At 47.2% G+C, this 19,710-nt stretch overlaps 1 protein-coding gene across 1 annotated transcript in view; it reads right to left on the reverse strand.

The window, feature by feature from the left end:
- Window positions 1–1,756: 1,756 nt before the first annotated feature.
- EDC3 (enhancer of mRNA decapping 3) overlaps window positions 1,757–19,710 on the reverse strand; it is a 58,518-nt gene continuing 40,564 nt past the window's right edge. The window contains exons 5-7 of the mRNA XM_004374749.3: window positions 9,285–9,438; window positions 4,947–5,164; window positions 1,757–2,204 (exon numbers count right to left, since the gene is read on the reverse strand). Of these exons, the coding sequence (XP_004374806.1) occupies window positions 1,870–2,204; window positions 4,947–5,164; window positions 9,285–9,438 (707 nt within the window). The 3' untranslated portion in view covers window positions 1,757–1,869. The remainder of the gene's footprint in view (window positions 2,205–4,946; window positions 5,165–9,284; window positions 9,439–19,710) is intronic.

A 19,710-nucleotide genomic window follows, 5' to 3' on the forward strand; every position in this document is an offset into this window, starting at 1 on the left:
GGCAGGATGCCTCTGAAAAGAGTGAAAGTAGAGGAGTCGTGCTTATCTTTAATACCACTGGAGAAGGCCCAGGCTGAGGGCAGGGGGAAGCCCCAGTGCTTCCTGGGGGAAGAGAAGAGAAACGGGCTTGGGCACAAACTCCCAGTGGCCCTTCAACAAGGCCATCACCCCCAGGGCCACTGCAGCTTACTCTGGAGTGAGCAGAGTCTTCTGGGCAGGGGTGCTTCCAGCTTATTTTCCACTGTACCCAATCGGGGGGCCTAACTGTTGGGCAGCCAGAACCTGTTTAATGGTTGCCTACTAAAGTGCCTGCTATCCAGCACTGCTCCTTGGATTATGGTCCTGCCCCTACACACAAGGCCCAAAACCCCTGTCCTCCCACTGCTGGAGACAACTGAACGCTCAAGGGAGGAAAGGAGGGACCAGCCCTCCCTGCCCTTATTTGCTGCTGGCTAATGCTCCTACAAGAAAAGTGATCAGACAGTCTGAAACCCATGATAGAGGGCCTACCCCTGTGTCCACAATCCTTGGTAAGCCCTCCCCACTTAACCAGAGTGGGTGGGCACAGGGCAGAAGGAAGTCTGAGGCCCTGGAAAGGAAATCACAAGCCCGTGTGGAGGGCAGCTCTTGGCATGGCTCCTGTCCCACCAGCCTCCAGGGCCAAGGCCTGTGATGATGGTGCTGGGGCTCAGTCCCTTAGGATCTGAGCAGTGGTGTGTGTTGTGTGTGCCTATGGCTGAGCCCTCCTAGCTAGTTCATCCAAAACTAGCCTCGTTTTGGCATCTGAGATAGGGCACTGGCCCCAGGCCCACTCATCTAGAGTGCACACCAGACAAAGGTTCAAAGCCCAGACGGGGGAAGGATATGTGCCCTGCAGGGATGACAGCTGCAGAGGACCATTTCAGGGGAAGGGCAGAGGGGGCTGAACAGAGTGGGGCCAGGTATGTGGGGGTGGGGGGTGGCCTAGGGCAGAAGCACCAGGGAGCCTCTTCTGGTTCAGCACCAGGCTCCCCTAGGGGCCTCCCCAATACTGAACATTAAAGCTGCATCCTGTGGCCCAAGACTAGGCAAAGGCTTGGCCCCCAGCTAGAGGGTGTGGGGTAGGGGTGGGGGCCCTGCTGGCAGGATGGGCACGGTGGTTCTACAGTAATTACACTACCGGTGCTGAAGACAACAGAAAAACAATAAAATCCCAGCACAGTATACCACCACCCTGACACCGCCCCCTTCCCTGCCTCTCAGACGATGGAAGGGAAAGGGGGGAAGGGCCCTTGGAAAAATGCCAGCATGAACTTGGATCAACTCTGGAGAGTCAAAAGACGCCTAATGAACCCGTGGGGGTGCTGGGGAAGGCCTAGTCACACCCCCAGAATGAATGGCGGAAAGTCTGCCTCTAGTGGACAGCTGCAGCATGGCTGGTTCTACATGATTAGAGGAAGGGCTGTCCAGGCTAGGGGAAGCCAGTAGACAAAGCCATAAGCTCTACAACAGAGCAGGTGCAGGCCCTCACCGGAGCCCTGCCCCACCCCGAGGCACTCACCCAGACCCAGTGGCTGTAAACCCGAAACACAGTCTGAGAGCTGCCTGTGTCTGTAAACAAAGCCTGACCTGCCACGCCGGCTAAGGGCAGACGCGCAGCCACTGTGCACTCAGCTTGCCGCCCACCTACGCACCCAGAGGGAAAGCTTTCCCATGCCACGGGCAGGTGACAGGTCAGTTTTAAATATGTCTGTTCTCTCACAGAAGAAACATACCCAAAAGAAAAAATTTAACACGGTCCATGATGCTTCACAACCTTAAGGCGTCCGTTGTCAAGTTCAGTGTCAGAAGCAGCAGGGGACTGCCAGGTCCAGCCTGCCCCAAGCCCCTCTAGGCAGAGTGCAGTGGGATGACAAATTTGCAGCCAAAGGGCGAGTGGTAGTTGATGCCCACCTCCTGGAACACCTGCTGGGGAATGCCGATGTCACATAGATAGACGCGGCCTGCGTGCTCCCCCAGCGGCAGAGGGAGGCCCAGCGCTAGTGACCATTTGGCATCGATGCCCTGTTCAACTTCGTGCACAGGCGGGTCTATGCTGAGTACTGGTGCCCGGTTCTGATTGGCCCAGGCCACAGCTGCCTTGTACCAGGGCTGGTCCCGCAGGAAGGCATTCTCGGGGCAATCCAGGCAATTGATCACCAGGTCCACAGGGCTGGTGGGCAGATCTGCAGGTGGAAACAGTGCCATCTGAAAATACCTATATGCAGAGAGCAGCCCAGGCTGGGACTAGAGCCCAGGTGGCCCTAAGAGTGTCCTGTTCTCTAGACACTACCCTGCTGCCTCTCCAGAGGCTGGCTTTCTACACGCTGGGCCAGGACTCAAGCCTGGCTGGGCTGGGTGCTAGAGCCCAGGGGCCCGTCAGCCTGATGATGCACTGCCCTCGTGGCGCTTCCAGGCTGAAGCGCTGTCCCGCTGAGGTATGCAGGGCTGCTCAGGCCTTTGCCCCTCCTCTGCCTTGCAGGCAAGCCTCCATACATACTACTCACTCCCCGGGTGCATTATGAGTTCTGGAAGGCTGAGCTCACTGCTGAGTCAGCCTGCACAGGGAAGCCCTGCCCAGGGCCCAGCTAGCATAGCAATAGGACCTGACTGCTGCTTACTGACTGGTCTAAGACGTGTGAGCGGGTGAGAGCATTCTTGCTCATTCTATCCAGGCTTGCCTACTCTACTCAAGCCAGCCTGCTCTCCTCTCTGGCCCCTCCATTATCTCATGGCAGTGGGTCCTCCATGCAGCCCAACCTTCACAACAGGGAGAGAATCTATCACCGTTCTCTCCAGGCATTTTTAAAAGGTTCCTTGGCAATTAACAGGCCTATGGGACAGTATAATAAGAACACGGTGTCTCAACAAGTATGTAAGTCTTGGACCAGCCTAACAGGTTAGTTAAACGGAGCCCAGGTGGCAGAGTGGTTAGGAAATTGGCTGCTAACCAAGGTTGGCAATTTGGAAAATAGCAGAAACCAGACCAAACTCAAGGGTCATTATCATCAGACTTGCCTCCTGGGGCATTTGGGGCATGAAGCCTTTTGGGAAACCAGAGGAAGAACTGCCTGCAACAGAGGTATGTTCCATAACTCAAGAATGGGAACCCACACCGAGCCTCTTTCCCAATTCTCTGCCTAAAGTAATGACACTTCTTAGAGTGACATGGTTCCCCTACTTAAAACATGCCACTATGGGGAGTCCCCTGCGGGCCATGAGGTTCAAGAGTGAGAGCGGCATTTTATTTTTTGAGTGTCCACAGGGGCCTGGCCTGAGAACTAGATCAACATTCTGGGTCAGGCTCTGCCCCCGACTCACCATCTGACCTCTGGCAAGGCCCTTTCTCTGAGCTGTATTTGCTCTTTCCATTTCTCCCTGTTTTCTCTTCAGACTCCAGTCAGACTTTAGCTCCACCACTCCATTTGAAACAGGGACCCCACACTGCTCAATCTAGTGGCCAATTCTCAGCCTTCATCTGAACCCACCTGGAGTGGCCTGCTAGCACAGCTGCTCATACCCTCCTTTCTTCACTTGGCTTTCAGGTACCATCCCTCTCCTCCCCTCACTGGCCACTCCATCCATGTCTGCTTAGCTGGTCTCCCCTCAACTCTCTGACTTCTAAACAAAGAGCTCAGTCTTTGGACCTCCCTACCTATTTTCTCTATCTACTTCTCTCTCTCCCTTGGTGATCTTATCCAGGCTCATCGTAGCTTTAAATGTATCTGTACACTCGTAACTCCAGGTTGGAGCTCTTCCTTTAACTCCAGACTCACGTATCCTACTGCACAACGAACATTCCCACCTGCATATCCAGTGTTGTCATTGTCAGGTGCCATGGAGTCAATTTTGACTCACAGTGACCCCATGAGACAGAATAGAAAGAACACAGGTTTTCTTGGCTGCAATCTTTACAGAAGCAGATTGCCAGGTCTTTCTCCCATGGAGCTGCTGGGTGGGTTCAAACTGCCAGCCCTTTGGTTGGCAGCTGAGTTCTTAACTGTTGTGCCACCAGGGCTCCTTAGGCACCTCAAACTGAGCTTCTGCTCTTCCTCCCCAAACATTTTCCTCTCCCTAGTCTTCCCATCTCAGGGAATGGCACACCTCCATCCTTCCAGTTACTCAGGCCAAAAACCTTGAAGCCCTTAACTCTCTCATTCTCTCACCCCCACATCCAGTCTGTTGACTTAGCATCTCCAAAACTGATTCAGAAACTAACTCCTTTTCACCACCTCTCCAGCACTACCACCTTGTCTTAGCCATTGTCTCTCTCTCAGATTATTACAACAGCCTCTTAATCCCTCCCTTTTTACTCCTACAGTCTACTCTCAAACAGCATCCAGAATGATTATTTTAAAGCTGAGTCAGGTTATGTCAGTCCTCTACTTATTCTTCCAATGCCTTGCCATCTCACCACCCAGAGTGAAAGTCCCAACCCTTGCACTGATCTGTAAGCCCCTTCATGACCTAACCCTGAAATGCCTATCTAACCACATCTCTCACTTCCCAGCCCCCCTCCCCAACATGCCCTGCTTTATTTTCCTTCATAAACACTGACCTAATATAATAACGTTACTTAGTCATCCATCTGTCTTTCCTAACTAGGATGTAAGCTCCATGGAGGCATGAGTTTTTAATCTATTGCCATACCCCAGCACCAGGAACAGTGCCTGCTCCATAAATATTTGTGAAATGAATAAATGCGCTCTCCATCTTAGCAGTAGGGGAGAGAGGAGGGCAAAGGGTTGGGAAGTAGGCCAAGTCGACACCCAAGGGTATTTCCTTTCTGCTGTTGGAAGATCCTACCAGGAACAGGGCTATCTTTACACATATGATGCCTTTCCACCAGTTGCCACTGGGTGGCATAAGCAGATCACCAAACAACCCGGAGGGAGAAGGCCTGAGCCCTGCCTGCGTTAAGTACTCACCTTTGAGGCTAGATACTTGTTGGCCTTGGGTCTTGCTGAAGAGAGATAGCTCATTGGTGATGGACTCCAGCATCTTGACAAAGTTGGGCAGGAAGAGGATGACCTGGACATCGTGGTTAGCTAGGTGCCTTCCACAGCTGATACCCTGAGCCCCCTTCACATGGGGCCCACATAGCAGGGCCACTGTAGGCCTCTGGTGAACATTTTTGGGATTCAACCTGGAACAGAAGGTGGTAAAGAGCAGTATCAGCAACAACTTGCCAATCCCTGGCACCCCATACCAGACAAGTGCTCAAAGGCCTCTGTTGCTCTCAGAGTTTCTCCCCCTGTTCACCAAGTCCCAGACTCCAAGAGGGCCAAAATCCACTGCAGGCCAGGTCTACAGAGTCGTATTCCCACTGCCCCACATCCTAGCACCACCTCATCTGCTGGGCCCTCTCACCAGTTAGTCTAATCAGGTCTTGTTCATATACTACTGTTGCCAGACACTGCTTTCTGGCCCAAGAACTGTGTGGCCTATTAGGCTCAAACGCTGCCTGGCCAAGAGGCTTTTCCACCTCTGCAGCCTTCTCTGCTCTTCTTCCGCAACGCGCCTGGCTCCACTCCAGCCAGGATGCTCTCACCGTTCTCTCCTGCACTTGGAAGGCTCCTTCTTGCTTGTGCTCGAACTATGCCCACTGCCCAGAAAGCACTCCGCTTGTCAACCTCTGACCCACCTTTTCTTTGAGATCCAGCTCAAGATTCACTTCTTCTAGGAAGCCTGCTCTGATTATTCTGGCTTACTCTAATTTTTACCTTTTCTCAACTTCTCTAACAAACTACAGCAGGTACCAAACTGTAGTTTAGTTCTAAATCGTCCTCAATCAATTGCTGGTCCAGGTTCTCTTTACTGAGCTGCCAGTAGGCTAGTAAGGGTGACACTGTAGATACTAACAGTACCTACTTCATAGGATGCTGCGTGAATTAAACGAGATAATGAATGGATGGACGCTCTTAGCACAGTGCCTGCCACACACAAGTGCTCCTTCAATGCTGGCCATTGCTATGGTACTGGTCATAAAGAAGGCAGAAGGCTAGGGATGCCCAGGCTTCCCAGCTGGCAGCTGCCTTGGATACCTACTTCCTAATAGTCATTTCCAGCTTTCTGGCCATTCAAAGCTGAAACATCAATGGTCTTAGAGAAGCCACAGGTAAGAAGGGTCAGAGGATAAGCCCTGGAGCTGTGCCCAACTTGCGAGTAGTGCAGTCTGTCCACAGGGCAGGAAGGTAGGAGAGATGGACTGCAAGAAATAGGCCTTAAGTCCCTGCTTAGAGGCAGAGCAGTGTCACTTACTGGTCACCCAAAGGGAGGAAGATGACAGATGCTATCAAGCCAAGGAGGAGCCTCATAACTCTCCCACCCCAATAAATTTTGGGGACATTTAACAATGTACTCTAAATATACACCAAACCATTATTTCCTTCACTATTTATGAATCTTGAGAAAATACAAGAACTTCTCTTCAAACAGATCCTGCAGAGTTCTGGCATCTGACCCACCTGTGTCTGTCCCCTAAATGGGTTCTCTCTCTCAGAGGCAACCCCCCATCAAGAAGAATCAGAGCAGAGCATGGCAGTCACACACTCAGCAGCAGGGGACAGAGGACAGGTACTGGACACAAATCTATCTGGATCAGAGACCTGGTTACGAGCAGTGTCACCTTGGGCAAGTCCTGCACCTCTCTGAGCCTTAGCTCACCCATCTTAAAAAACGGGGCTGCTATTTACCTTTGAGGTGAACTTACGAGGATCAAGTCAAATTCTGTTGTGAAAGCACTGTGGAAAACTGCACGGCACTTGACATACATTAAAATTTTGGATTATTAACTGTGGGTTTGATTTCTCACAGGAAAACCAACAACTGCTGTGAGTGATAAGAGATGGCTCTTCTGAGCACTCAGGCACTGAAGAGAAAGAAACAGGCAGAAGGATGGCCAGCCCCAAGAAGCTGGTGAGACAGCAATGGGACATTCAGCTCCTGCTCAAGAGTTGCTGTTTCTGGAAGCCACCTAATGACCTCAAATACCCCTGGGAAGAGCTTATTTCAGGGGCTGCCCCCAATGGCTGCTCTGGGAAGAGGTGCAGCAGCCACCAGATTGAGGGCCTAAGGCTCCTTTAGAGGGCACGCCACACTACTTCCTCCTTTGGGAGTCTCTACTGGCAATTCCCTGGCATAGGTGGGCCAGGAATTCAGCACAGGTGGGAAGCAGGCCTAAATTAAGGGACAAGGAGGAGTGAACACCCTATAGCTCTACAGGGGGAGGGGGAAGGGGAAAGGAGGGGAAACCTCACATCACAACCAGCCTGGACCAAGCCATGTGTATCAAGGCGACTTCAGGATCAGGAGACACCTTTTATCCAAACACAGCACCAACAGGACACAAGGGATGGAGAGAGGCTGGAGGGAAGAACTGCAGGGTCTATCTGCAATGTCGGTATTCTGGCAAGGACCTCCAAACATCAGGGCTGGAGGCACAGTTGAGGACCAGGTTCCATGTCCCAAACAGGGTCTTAAGAAGCTCTGTTGGGCTCCAGGTCTGTTGAGTGCTGTTCAAGGAAACCAGGGTTTCCGGGCCCTGCTAAATGCAGGTCTCCCTGTTCCTTGGAAACCACCCTCCCCACTCTAGACGCCACTCTCCCACAAGTGAGCCAATGTCCTCCTCTTTACCGACAAATGCAACAGACACTTGCCAACTCTAATTTTGATTGACCTCTTAGCAGTACCACTGCTGACCATTCTTTTCTTCTTAACACACTGTTTCTTTGGGTCTTCAACTCTACCCTCTTGGTTTTCTTACATCTCTGGCTTTCTCTCTCAGCCTGTTTTAGAAGGCTCCTCATCCTCCTAACTGATGTTCCCCAGAATTCCACCCTATGCCCTTTCCTCCCTGTATACTTTTCTTTAGATCCCCTAAGGAGACTATTTTTACACCATCTATAAGCTGATGACTCCCAGATCTCTATATTCAGCCCAGACCTTTTTCTAAACTGCAGATCCATATCTCACATGCATCCCAAACTCAACATATCCAAAACAAAACCCACCATCTCCCCCAAACCTGTTTCTCTTCCCATGCTGCCTGTCACAGTAAAGGTTATCATCACCATCCAACCAGGTGTTCGAGCTAGAAAGCTTGAAGTTCAGTAATCATCTACACTTCATTTTCCCTCACCTCCAACGTCCATTCAATTACCTTGCCCTGTTGATCTCACCTTTATAAAAAAAAATCTCTCATCTATTCACTTTTCTGACTCCCGCTTCTTCCCTGGTTGGGGCCACCACCGTCTGTCCCCTGCCTTATTGTTAGTTTTCTAACTGATCTCTCTGCCACCAGTCTTGCCTCCAATCTACCATCCACACTGCAGCCAAAGTCATCTTTTGAAAACACAAGACTAATCATGCCATAGCCCTACTGAAAGGCTTCAGCAGCTCCCTACTGCTCAGCTGTACCAAGCCCCCCTTTCCAGCCACACAGAATGTCCTATGGTTTCCCAACAGTGCCATACTCTCTCAATTCTCTCTGCCCTTAGCATGTGGTACTCCCTATACTTAGCATGTCTCCTTCTTCCTGCCTGCCCCTGTTAATTCCCCCTTGTTCTTTAGGACTCAGCTTGAATGCCACTACTCTGGGATATCTATCTGGCTTCTCCAGTCTGGAGTAGAAATGTGGCTTCCTGGAGAATTTTCTGTTTCCTCTACTACAACACTGTACTTTGTGAAGACCTCACTAGGCTACCTGAGGTCAGGAGCAATATTTTATTCTTTGTTGTATCCCGAGTGCCTACTGCACAAGGTCTGGTACACAGAGGGTATCAGATGTGTCAACAAAAAAAGTATTAGTGCATCTGTTCCTGATAACATGAACCCAAGGGGTAGGGAGGAAAGTACCAAACCCCAGCTCCCCTACCCAGTTGTCAGGGTAGTTCTAGAAGTTCTCAGATATGAACCCTGCCACCTTGAATGAACTGACAAGACCAGAACCAAGGGCAGGGTTTCTGAAGGTTTCTAGAAGGCAGGCCTCTGGTAGTTAGCAGAAGTCTTAAGGCTAGACAGCTGCTATGAGGGATGAAAGGGTCAAAGGCTGGCTCATTAAGAGAAGAATGAGGATTTCCAGAAGACAGGCAAGAGGAGGGGCAAACAAAGAAACCTGGTGGCATCCAGGAAAGTGATATCATAGCGATGCTCACGTTCGACGAGCAGCAACTGTCTGATGAACTCTTCTGTGTGAGACACACTGCGGTGATGACTAGGCAGAGGATTATCACCCACATTCAGCCCGTCAGGCTAGAGGCATTTACCTGTTAGGTCCTCCAAGTAGGGTCAGTGCCATCTGACTGGCACAGATGCCTGTCATCTCCAGTCTCCGCTCCAGAGTCAGCCCATGCTTCTCAGCCACGGACAACAGCTTTTTATGCAGCTCATAGGAAACACTAGGGACAACCAAGCCAGAATCTGCAGTTCAAAAGGTGAGAAAGGGAAGGTGACTATGGGAAATCAGGTCCAGAAGTTTGATGTGCTCTATTCAGGATTCTGCAAAAGCCAAGACTTTTCTTATCTAGCCCATCCTCCTAATCTGGGATGAGTATTCTCTGCAGCCCTCACGAGCTCAAGCAGTGGATGGTGAACCGAGTAACAGCTTGTTCCAGGTTACCGTAGAGCATGGGCAAACTGCAGTTCCCTTAGCAGTCAGCGTCACACAATGAAGGCCAAATCTACCACAAAGTATTTGGTACCACCAAGAAAAGGCCAGCATGGTGTATGTAACAGCAGCCCATCAACCACATCAGAGGAGAACATGCTTTTCCCAAAATGGGGAAAATGTCATCCCCAGCACTGAAGCTTCCCTCACAAGCAAGCCCCTATCCTTTCCCAGAAGTGGAACAGACACCAGCTAATCCTTCTGACCTTCTGGTCCCATCTGTTCTCAACTTCAAGGTAGGATGACTTGTTCATCACATCTGCTTCCTACTTTCTCTTTCTTCTCCTCTCTTCTACTTAGCCCTTCCTCTTTAAGAAATTCAGCTAGCAACTTAATTACTCAAATAATTTTTCATTTTCTTCCAATCTGAGTAGAGTGTAACCCAACACTTGTACTGCAGGGAAAGATTATATGTAAAGTAACCTATGGCTTGCTTTAATAAGATACTCAGAATACTGAACACTTTTTATTCACCATAAATAATGAGAACTTTATAAAGGTTGGGGAGAATTGTAGTCATTAAAAGTACACTACAGAAAATACCTGGTTTTTCTAGGCTCAAAGCGAAAGTCTGCGACAGCTTGTGTATTTCAAGGAGTCTATGGTATTATACGCGTCAGTATCCATGTACCAGATGCTGTTTCAGAGCCCAGAAAGCCAGGACAGATAAGAAAATAGCAAACTCAAAAAGTGTGATATGTAGTAACCAGCTCTTGCCTAGACCACAGGCTCCCCATCCCTCCAAGATGCCGATGCCATTTTACCAATGCAAAAGCCACTGGGCTGGCTCCAGGGGAGCAGACCATTTGCCAAAGAGCCCATTGGGTCTCCCTGGCTGATGGACTAATAAACACAAATCTAATTAGCACGTCATCGTGGGACTGCATGTAACTAGTTTTGTTTTACTGGATCGGATGCCTGTTTAGACCCTGCTTCTGCAACTATATTGAACTTCACAGTCGAACTCCTCAAAGCTGGGAAAGAAGCCTTTTACTTCCATCAGCCCTCATCTCCTCAACTTATCCTAGTTACTTTATACTTTCTCCTCTGCATTAATAGAGCAGAGTTTTCATCAGGTACTCAAACATATAAATGATACAAATCTAGTGAGATTTCTACTCTGGCCTAATTCAAAGGTAGTAGTTTTCAGCAAGTTCATCATTATCTCACTGTGGTTTTAGAGCTCTGTATACAAAATGTGTCCTCCTTACTGGTCATTTCAGGAGAAATTTCTTGAGGTTCTATCAGATGTCCAGTCCCGCCTACATGTATTCTTAAAATCATATAGAATGAGGGTATGGCTGTACATTGTAACAATAGGAACCCAAGCACAAAGACTGAACCTAAATCACCCAGGCCTGTATCCTCTTCACAAGAGAAGGTAGAATAATAATAATATAATGATGATAATAAACGTATCTACCCATCAAAATAAATACTATTGTGTGAGTTCACTGTACCCCTCTACTTACCAGGGTCCTATTACCATCTTGGGCAGAGGCAACCAACAATGCCGCTGGGAGCAATGAGTCTGTCCTCCCACCCCTTTCTGAAATGTCAGTCATTGATCTCCCAGGTGGCAATACTGGAGGCTGCAGCCTGACCTTGCATGTCAACAGCTAATTAAAACAGCCATTTTTAAAACAGCCATATGGCCTGCTTCAGACACGCACATATTATCAGAATTAGGAACTGCTGATAGCAATGTGAAGACACGCTGAATGAGTCCTAAGCCACTAACAACCCTAAACCAGTCAGACAAGTCACGCACCTGCCTGCTTCAAACAACCTCTTTACCTGCAACGTCACGCAAGGTAGAGCTTTCACTGAAGTCTATGCATTTCTTCACCTATTCATCTGTTCTTTCTGTTGAATTTGAAACTGCTGAGGGCAGTGAGTCTTTCTGGGTCCAGCTCTTGGGCCATGTGGACAGGCACCCCCACCTTCCTGTCTGAGGGCTTTGAAGGCTCTCTGAGGGCAGAGGAAGAAGCATTCTTTGCTGGCTTTCTCCTCACGGTACTTAAGGTTCAGGGAGAGGAGGTCTCACCCCACCCTGGCTGGCTAGATCCTGCAGCCGCACACTGTGCGCCTGCTCCCGTCTTCCCTGTGCTGGGGGGAGGGGACGTTACTGATGAATTGGCGTATTTCTGTAGCCTAGGGGGAGACAGGCAAAGGACGCTTTCTGCTCAGTCTGCCAGTTGCAGGGTCTAGGGCTCCACTGTCCTCTACTCCAACTGTTCTTCAGAAAGGAACATGTGAGCACCACACAACAGTCCTTTTCAACATTTATACACCAAGTCCAACCAGTCTGACTGGCTTATCAGAAACAGGGAGAGGGAGGAAAATAGACTCCAAAGGAAGGGAACCAAGAACATAGCGTGTGAACTGCAAACAATAACACTGCCGAAGCCTGAACATGAGCCAAGCTTCCAAAGCCTGAACATGAGCCAAGCTTAATTATGTTTGGGGTGGAAGGTGGATCTTTATTGTTCAGGAATCAAGGCAGAAAAATCAACTGGTAGGGTTCTATTAATATTAATATGTATTTTACAGCTGTCTGTGAAACAAGAAAGGGAGATATTATTATAACCAGTTCGTGACAAGCAGAGCACTTCAGAGGATCTGATTAATCTTAGGGTATCAAGAAAAAGGCATGAAGCACACACAGGACAGGACAGACTCTTCTCTGCACAGCTCGTTTCCACAGAAGGGGGCCCAGGCCATCTTCCGGGCCTGCTGCAGTCTGCTCTTCTTCATGTCTTCGTCACTTGCACACTGCTCATTCCAGTACCTACCATCTCAGGCTTTCCCCTCCCTTATGACATATATGCATGTTCTCACACCTTCCATGCCATTTCCCTACCCTCACGCCCTTCAGCACTATGTCCAAGCCTTCCTCGGCAACTTCTGCACATAATCCTTCCCTCTCCTTCAAGCCTCTCCAGTCTTTCTGTTGCATAAAAAGGTTCCAATGACAAAGTGTCATCTCAAATATAAAGTCAATCCTCACACTGACATGGTCCTTTGGTTGGAAGGGCTGCATGTATCTTATGTCTTATCATTGAGGAGCACAGCTCATTAATGGGCATGGGGATCTCTCCAGGACTACGAATTCTGACTCCATTCTAGGGTGGTCATAAAATTGGCAATATCACACAGGTTCTTTCTGGGATATAAAACCACCACTAAATTCACATGCCTAGACCGACCAGCAATGTACAGACAGCCCCTGTGGATATAGATTAAAGCCACTATGAAACACAATTTGGTGTCCAGTGTATTTGCAAGAAGGACTGGTTACAAGAAGCCTAAACACTTCTAATACTCTTTATTCTGGCCCACAAGGCCTCCCATGATCTAGTCCCTGCCTACCTCACCACCTTGACCTTATACCCTGACCCCTGCCAAACTCTAGGCACCTTGGCTGCCTTCTGGTTCCTAAACACTCCAAGTTCCTTCTGGCCTCAGGAAGCATGTCCTTTCACATGCTGTTCTTCTTCTGGCACTCTCTTCACTCTTCCAATGCTACCCACATATACCTGGCTGGCCCCTCCTCCTTCAGGCCTCAGCTTAAATATCCCTTGGTCTCAGCATGCTGCTTATTTCCGTCACTGTATTTAATACAGTTTGTAAATAACTTTTTTTTTTGCCCATCTCCTTCACTAGACCGTAAGCTCCATAGGGGCAGCAACTGTGCCTGTCTTATTCACTGCTATAACCCCTGGTTCTCCACTGGGCTCTCAGTGCTAGCACAGTGCCTGCTGGTGCATGGTGCCTGATAGACGGGCTTCAAAAATATTAGTTGAATTAATTAACGAATGAGAAGGAAACCTGTACAACAGACTTGAGGTCAGCCTTACGGCTGGATATACAGCTGCATAAGGGGCCAGCTAAAGGCAAGACATCACTGACTTTCCCGCCTTTACAACATTTACAACAACTAGACCAATTCCCCTCCCCACATTGGACCTCATTCCTTTAAGCTACGGCTTCACTGGAACAAGTTTACAGAGAAGCACCTCAGCCTGCTCCAGATCAAATTCCCTTCTGCTTCCAGGCAGACTTGCTTTGGCCCATGCTTTGGACTGAAGAGGTAAAAGCTTTCCCAACAAGATTACTTATTTATTACAAATGGGAACAAATACCTTTACAATAGAGAAATCTGGTGGCCAACACCTTAACCAAGTGATCCAACTTAACAGCACCAATGATAGGACAAACTGACACTATGGACCCCTTGAGGTAATGGCACAGCCCACCAAAATTCTGCAAAAATGTTTAACATGTACCAAATCATAAGGAAATAATCAGTATCGAAACTGAGGGACATTCTGCAAATCAACTCATCTACATTCTTCAAATATTTCAGTATCACAAAAAACAACCAAAGTTGTGGGAACTCTTCTAAGTTCAAGGAAACTAAGGATCTATGACAACTAAATGTAATATGCAATGCTTGATTAAAAAATACAGCTATAAAGGACATTATTGGGACAACTGGAAAATTCTGCATATGGATCATGTTGATAGTGTTATCATATAAGTATTAAATTTCCTAAAAGCAACCTTGTACTGTGATGTGTAGAGGACCATCTCACTGAATACATGAGGAAGTATTTAGTGTAAAACGTAGTAATGAGTGCAACTAAATTACAGATGGTTCAGAATACATGTGTATATGTACACACACACACACACACACACAAACACTTTATAGATATAAAGCCAATGTGGCAAAATGTTATCAATTGATGAGTCTGAATGAAAGGTACATGGTCATTCATTTACTATTCTGGCCAACTTTTCTGGAGGTTTCAAATTTTTATCAAAATAAAAGTTAGAAAGAAAACAAGAAACAAGACACTAAGTGCTTCCAAATATGATCAACAAATGTTTGCGGAGTAACAATATATCAAGTCAGTGGGGGACTTGGGGGTTGGCAGGAGATGGAGAAAATAAAAAAGAGTACAAAAACAAACTTTGTTCCTGAAGTCCTACAATCTAGCTGGAAACAAAAAAATACATATGTGCGAACAGAGAATACACAACAGTTCCTAAACTGTTTTTCTGAGCACAAGTGCAAAGCAAGGATTTCAAGCCAGGAGCTGCAGTCAGTAGGTGTCAAATCCTCAATTGGAACTATGTCTTGAAAGGCAGGCAGGACTGCAGTCACAATGAACAGAAGATGGGGAGGAACCATGAACAAAGTTCCAGAGGCCAGAATGGAAGTGACATGTGCAGATGAAAACCTCCGTGCCTGCAGCCTAAAGGCTAGTGTTAGTAAGAAGTCAGCTTAGCAGGGCTGGACCTTAGGGGGCTTAAAAGACAAGTTGTTTTATGCAAGATGAAACTGACAGGGGTAGAAAGTGAGGGCAGAAAGACCAAGTAACATTGATCTGAAGGGCCATGGGGAGCCTATGTGGTAGCACAGGAAACTAAAAGGTCATGACAACTTCAAGGAAGATTTTGAAGAAAGAAGCAAGAGAATCTGGAGCCAGAATGAACACTGGGGATAAAAGAAAACTCCCTGCCAGGGTCACTACAGAAGGAATCACTGTGTCTGCTATTAAACTAGAAAAAACAGCCTCTGGGTGCCTTCCACCCTTGAATTTTTATAAGAAAGAACAGTCCAAAGATGGCCCCAAAGTTTCAATCTGAACACTTAAAAAATGGTGATTCCATTGAAAGAAATGAAAATGCCAAGGAGGAGGAGTCGTGGATGCAGGTGGGGGAGAATGACTCAGCTTTGATATGCTGAATGTAAGGATGGAGGATACACTGAAATGAAATTCCTTTCTCACTGTGAATAGACTCCTGTGGCTCTGAAACTGCAGGAGAGCAGCATATTGGCAAAGTGGTCACATTAGCAGAGACCAACTCAGTTTCTGAAATGACCAACTGGCAGGTAGTCAGGCCATAATGTACTAGGCTCCAGATCCTCCAGCCTTTAGTTTGAGCTTAAACTCTTAAATTAAAACTCTGGCGATAAGCTGTCATGAGGCCTTTTTCAGGGGCAGGGCATTAGGAAGCACAAGTGTTCTACTGGGGCAGAAGCCTAGCCAAGACACCTGTCTTAACAGTACTGCTCTAAAACCTCATGAGTGCGCCAATGACCACAATCAAGCTCTTCAGGCCTGTGACAACCCTCCACCTGATTCTCCTGGCCCAGAAACTCTGAAGGATTCCACATTAAAGGGACTGACCACTCCATCTACCCCTGGCACTGGAGGGTCTGCTAGAATCTGAGACGCCCAAAATCAACCAAGTCGCTGTCAAAGAACTCGGCCTGCAGAGACACAATTTCAGAAACCAGGCTCATTAGTTCTGCTCACTGAAAAGAGAAAGAGCATAAGTGTATCTGTGCAAATGTTTTGGTCCAGAACAACTTCTAGAATTTACCTCCTGGTGTCTCCCTGTGGCTCTCTTAAGGTAAGTAATGTAGAAGAGAGGCCTCCCTCAGAATGACATCCCTGTAGCACCTGATCTAACCTGTGAACAGGATGGGGAACGGGGGTGGGGGTAGGGGTTATGGGGAGACTAAGGTAGGAACTGTGTGGTTTGGGGCTATGGTTTAAGAAGGCAATGAGATCTTGGCCAACTCTACTGCAGCAGAGACTTGATCCCGAGTGAGAAGGATTCTCTTCAGCAGCACAGCAGCTGCGGAAGGAGGCCTCACTACCGGTAAAATTCTTCAATGGCCACTTCTAAACTTAAAGATTTATTTCTTCCTGAATTCCCTCTGTGCACATACACAAAAAAGCCAAAGCAGATTTCCTGACTACCTATTCTTGAGGAGATAAAGACACTGCTGGCCTTGAAAGCATTAGAAACTTCTTGAGGGACTCTTGATAACAAGAGGCAGAGGAAAGCAGTCAGGACTCAGAGGAAGACATGGAATGCCAGCTGTGGAAAACAACCGCCAGCCTGAAACAGTGAAAGCCAAACCTGTCCTGAGAGCAAGATATATTCCACTGAGGCTCAAAGACTTAGCTAGCCAAGGTGGGAAGTGCAAAGGAGGCAAGCCACAAAGCAACAGGGACAAACAATTCTGGCTCCACCAGCTGCTCCCCTTCAGAGTAGAAACCAGAACTGCTTTTACCAAGCGAATCGGGTATGGGTAAGTAAGTGGTGCTGGACTCCAAGGGAGCTCGGACCAAAAGTTACTCAAGCTGTGACCTTTGCAAAACAGTAAAACAGCAACTCTAACTGAGGTCATCCTCATATATGTGCTGCTCTCCAAATCTCAGCAGACACACACTGTGGGGTAAGTAAGGCAGCATCCTTCAGGCAGAGCAGATGGGGCAACCACGGAGACACTGCCTGAACCAGCAGCACCCCGCCGCTTCCTGTCCGTGCTTCGACATACTCTGAGACAGAAGAAAGCTACACAGTGGAAAACAAACGGTAGGTGTTAAATAAGAAGCCTACCCAAAATGAAGTGCTAATGAGTAAATATACCTAAGAAGAATTTCCTAGAAACCAGGAGATGAAGAACTCAAGTCACTTATAAGTCATTCCTGTGAAAACATTTACCGAAATGGAAATGCCTACTTTTAGTAAAACGGGGATAATAACAAAATGACTAACACATAGAGACTAAGCGAGGAAATCCACATGATGCCTGGAGAATACTCCATACCCAGTGAAGGTTAGCTATGATGATGCTGATTACAATGATGTTGCATTTCCTGAATAAGGCCCCCACCCTTCCCTTTCTGCCATCTCAATACCTCATACACACTTCTATTAGTTGTCTATTTACACATTTGGCTGCTAACCAAAAGGCTGGTGATTCAAGTCTACCCACAGGCACCTCAGAAGAAAGGCCTGACAATCTACTTCCAAAAACTCAGCCAATGAAAACCCTATGGAGCACAGTTCTACTCCAACACACATGGGGTCACCATCAGTCAGAATCAATTCAACTGGCAACTGGTTCTATACTCCAAGGCCCCGAGATGATAGACCATACCTTAACTATCACATCTAGAACAGTGCCTGGCACATAGTAGGTATGCTGTTAAAAAAAAAAAATTTTTTTTTCTTAATATTTTATTGTGTAGGTTTACATAGCAGTTCAGGTTCCCACTCAACAATCTCTACACAAATTGTTTAGTGACACTGGTTACATTCTTCAAAATGCATGAACATTCTCATTATTTCCGTTCTGGCAGTTCTGTTTCTATTAATAGAGTTTCCGTGCCCCCTTACATTCTCCTCTTTGTTTTAAAGTAATTGTTAACCTCTGGTCTCATACAGATGATTTTTTAAAGGAGCACAGTACTCATGGGTGATATTCTTTATTTTATGAGCCAATCTGTTATTTAGAAAAGGTGACCTCAGGGCTAGTTTTGGTTCAAGGTTTAAAAAATATCTCAGGGCAACTGTCTCAAGGAGTCCTCCAGCTTCAACCAGTCCAAGAAGCATAGTTTTTAATTTTTTTTTTTTTAGGAATTTGAAGTTGTGTTCCACATTTTTCTCCCATTCTATCAGTGTCCATCTATTGTGGTCCTGATCAGAATGGTCAGTAGTGGTAGCTGGGCACCAGCTAGTTCTTCTGGTCTCAGGGCAGATGAGGCCATGGTTCATGTAGACTATTAGTCCTGCAGACTAATTTCTTCTTTGAGTCTTTGGTTTCTTTCTTTCTTTCTCTTTTGCTCCAGACAAGTAGACACTAACAGTTGTATCTTAGATGTTGTAAATTTTGATGCTTTGAAATAACTTTACTGAGGCAACCTTTGCAATTCACACTTGAAGGCAATCGTTTATCGAATAACAATTTTACAAGCTAGGTATTGTGCTGGCTGCCTTTCCACATCATCTCATTTAACTCCAACAGCAACCACATGTAATAAGTAATCTCACTTTACAGGTAAGAAAACAGGCTCTATAACCTCCCTTCAGCTACATAACTCAATTCCTTGTACATAACTCAATTCCTTGACTCTACAGAAGCCATTTAACTGAAGCCCTTAATAACTAATAACTCCCTCACCTCTCTACCCCTCAGTTCTGGCAACTCTGTTCTTGCTTTCTCTAGGTTCAGCCACAAAGCACTGCAGGAGGAAAATCATAAAACCATATAGACCTGGTCCACCATAAATTCATGCAATCTAACTTCAACTAGACCCTTGCTGCCATTCTTCCTGCCCCTACATGTTCAACTCTCCAAATCCTCTTGCTCGCTCAACCTTCTCCCACATATTTTCAATCATGAAATCCTATCTAATTCCCCTCTGTAACCTCACATCTTATCTTCCTTTCCATTCAGAGATCCAAATCCCTGATGGTGCATCCTAACTACCTGCTTCTTGGATTACATCATGAGCCTAGCTGATCTTCCTGCTCTGGCTCGGTCTCCTCTCCCTTCTCATTCTACTTTGAATTCTAGCATAAGTCCAGTCTTCCTAGCATGTCATTTCCCCATCCAAAATCCTTCAGTTGTTTCCCATGGCTACACGACAAGGATAGCACTGGCACAGAGAGCCTTCTGTGCTCTGGTCCAAAGCTATTTTTAATTCCTTTTGCGCCCCCACACAAACTCTCTGCTCTGGCCAAACTTCCCAGAGACCAAATTCCCACACAGTCCTTTACCCACACTATTCACCAGTACCTGCCCGCCCAACCACCCAAGAATATCCTCCTCCTCCTCTCTGCCTGGTTAAAACATGTCCATGCTTCCAGGCTACTGTACTGCTCCCCTTGTGAAGCCGTCCCCGACCAGCCAAGCCTTCAAGACCTCTCCTGCCTCTCAACTCCTCCTGCACTTCATAGCCACACCCTCACTGGAATCTAGGCATGTGTAGTATCTTTCCATTTCCTATCTCATTTTAAGAACTTGAAAGCAAGGACTGTCTCAGACTTAGGCATAATAAGCACAATGTTTTGACTGACCCAAACTGTCCTAAATATTTCTTTGAGAATATTATGTATGATGAGTACAGATTTTTCTCAGAAGCCTTACCATTCTCCTAAGCAGTGTTTTTTGGGAACCTCTCACCAATAAACATAGAGTGCTCACAACA

Source organism: Trichechus manatus, unplaced genomic scaffold (assembly GCF_000243295.1).
Source record: "Trichechus manatus latirostris isolate Lorelei unplaced genomic scaffold, TriManLat1.0 scaffold00030, whole genome shotgun sequence".
Taxonomy (NCBI): Eukaryota; Metazoa; Chordata; class Mammalia; order Sirenia; family Trichechidae; genus Trichechus; species Trichechus manatus.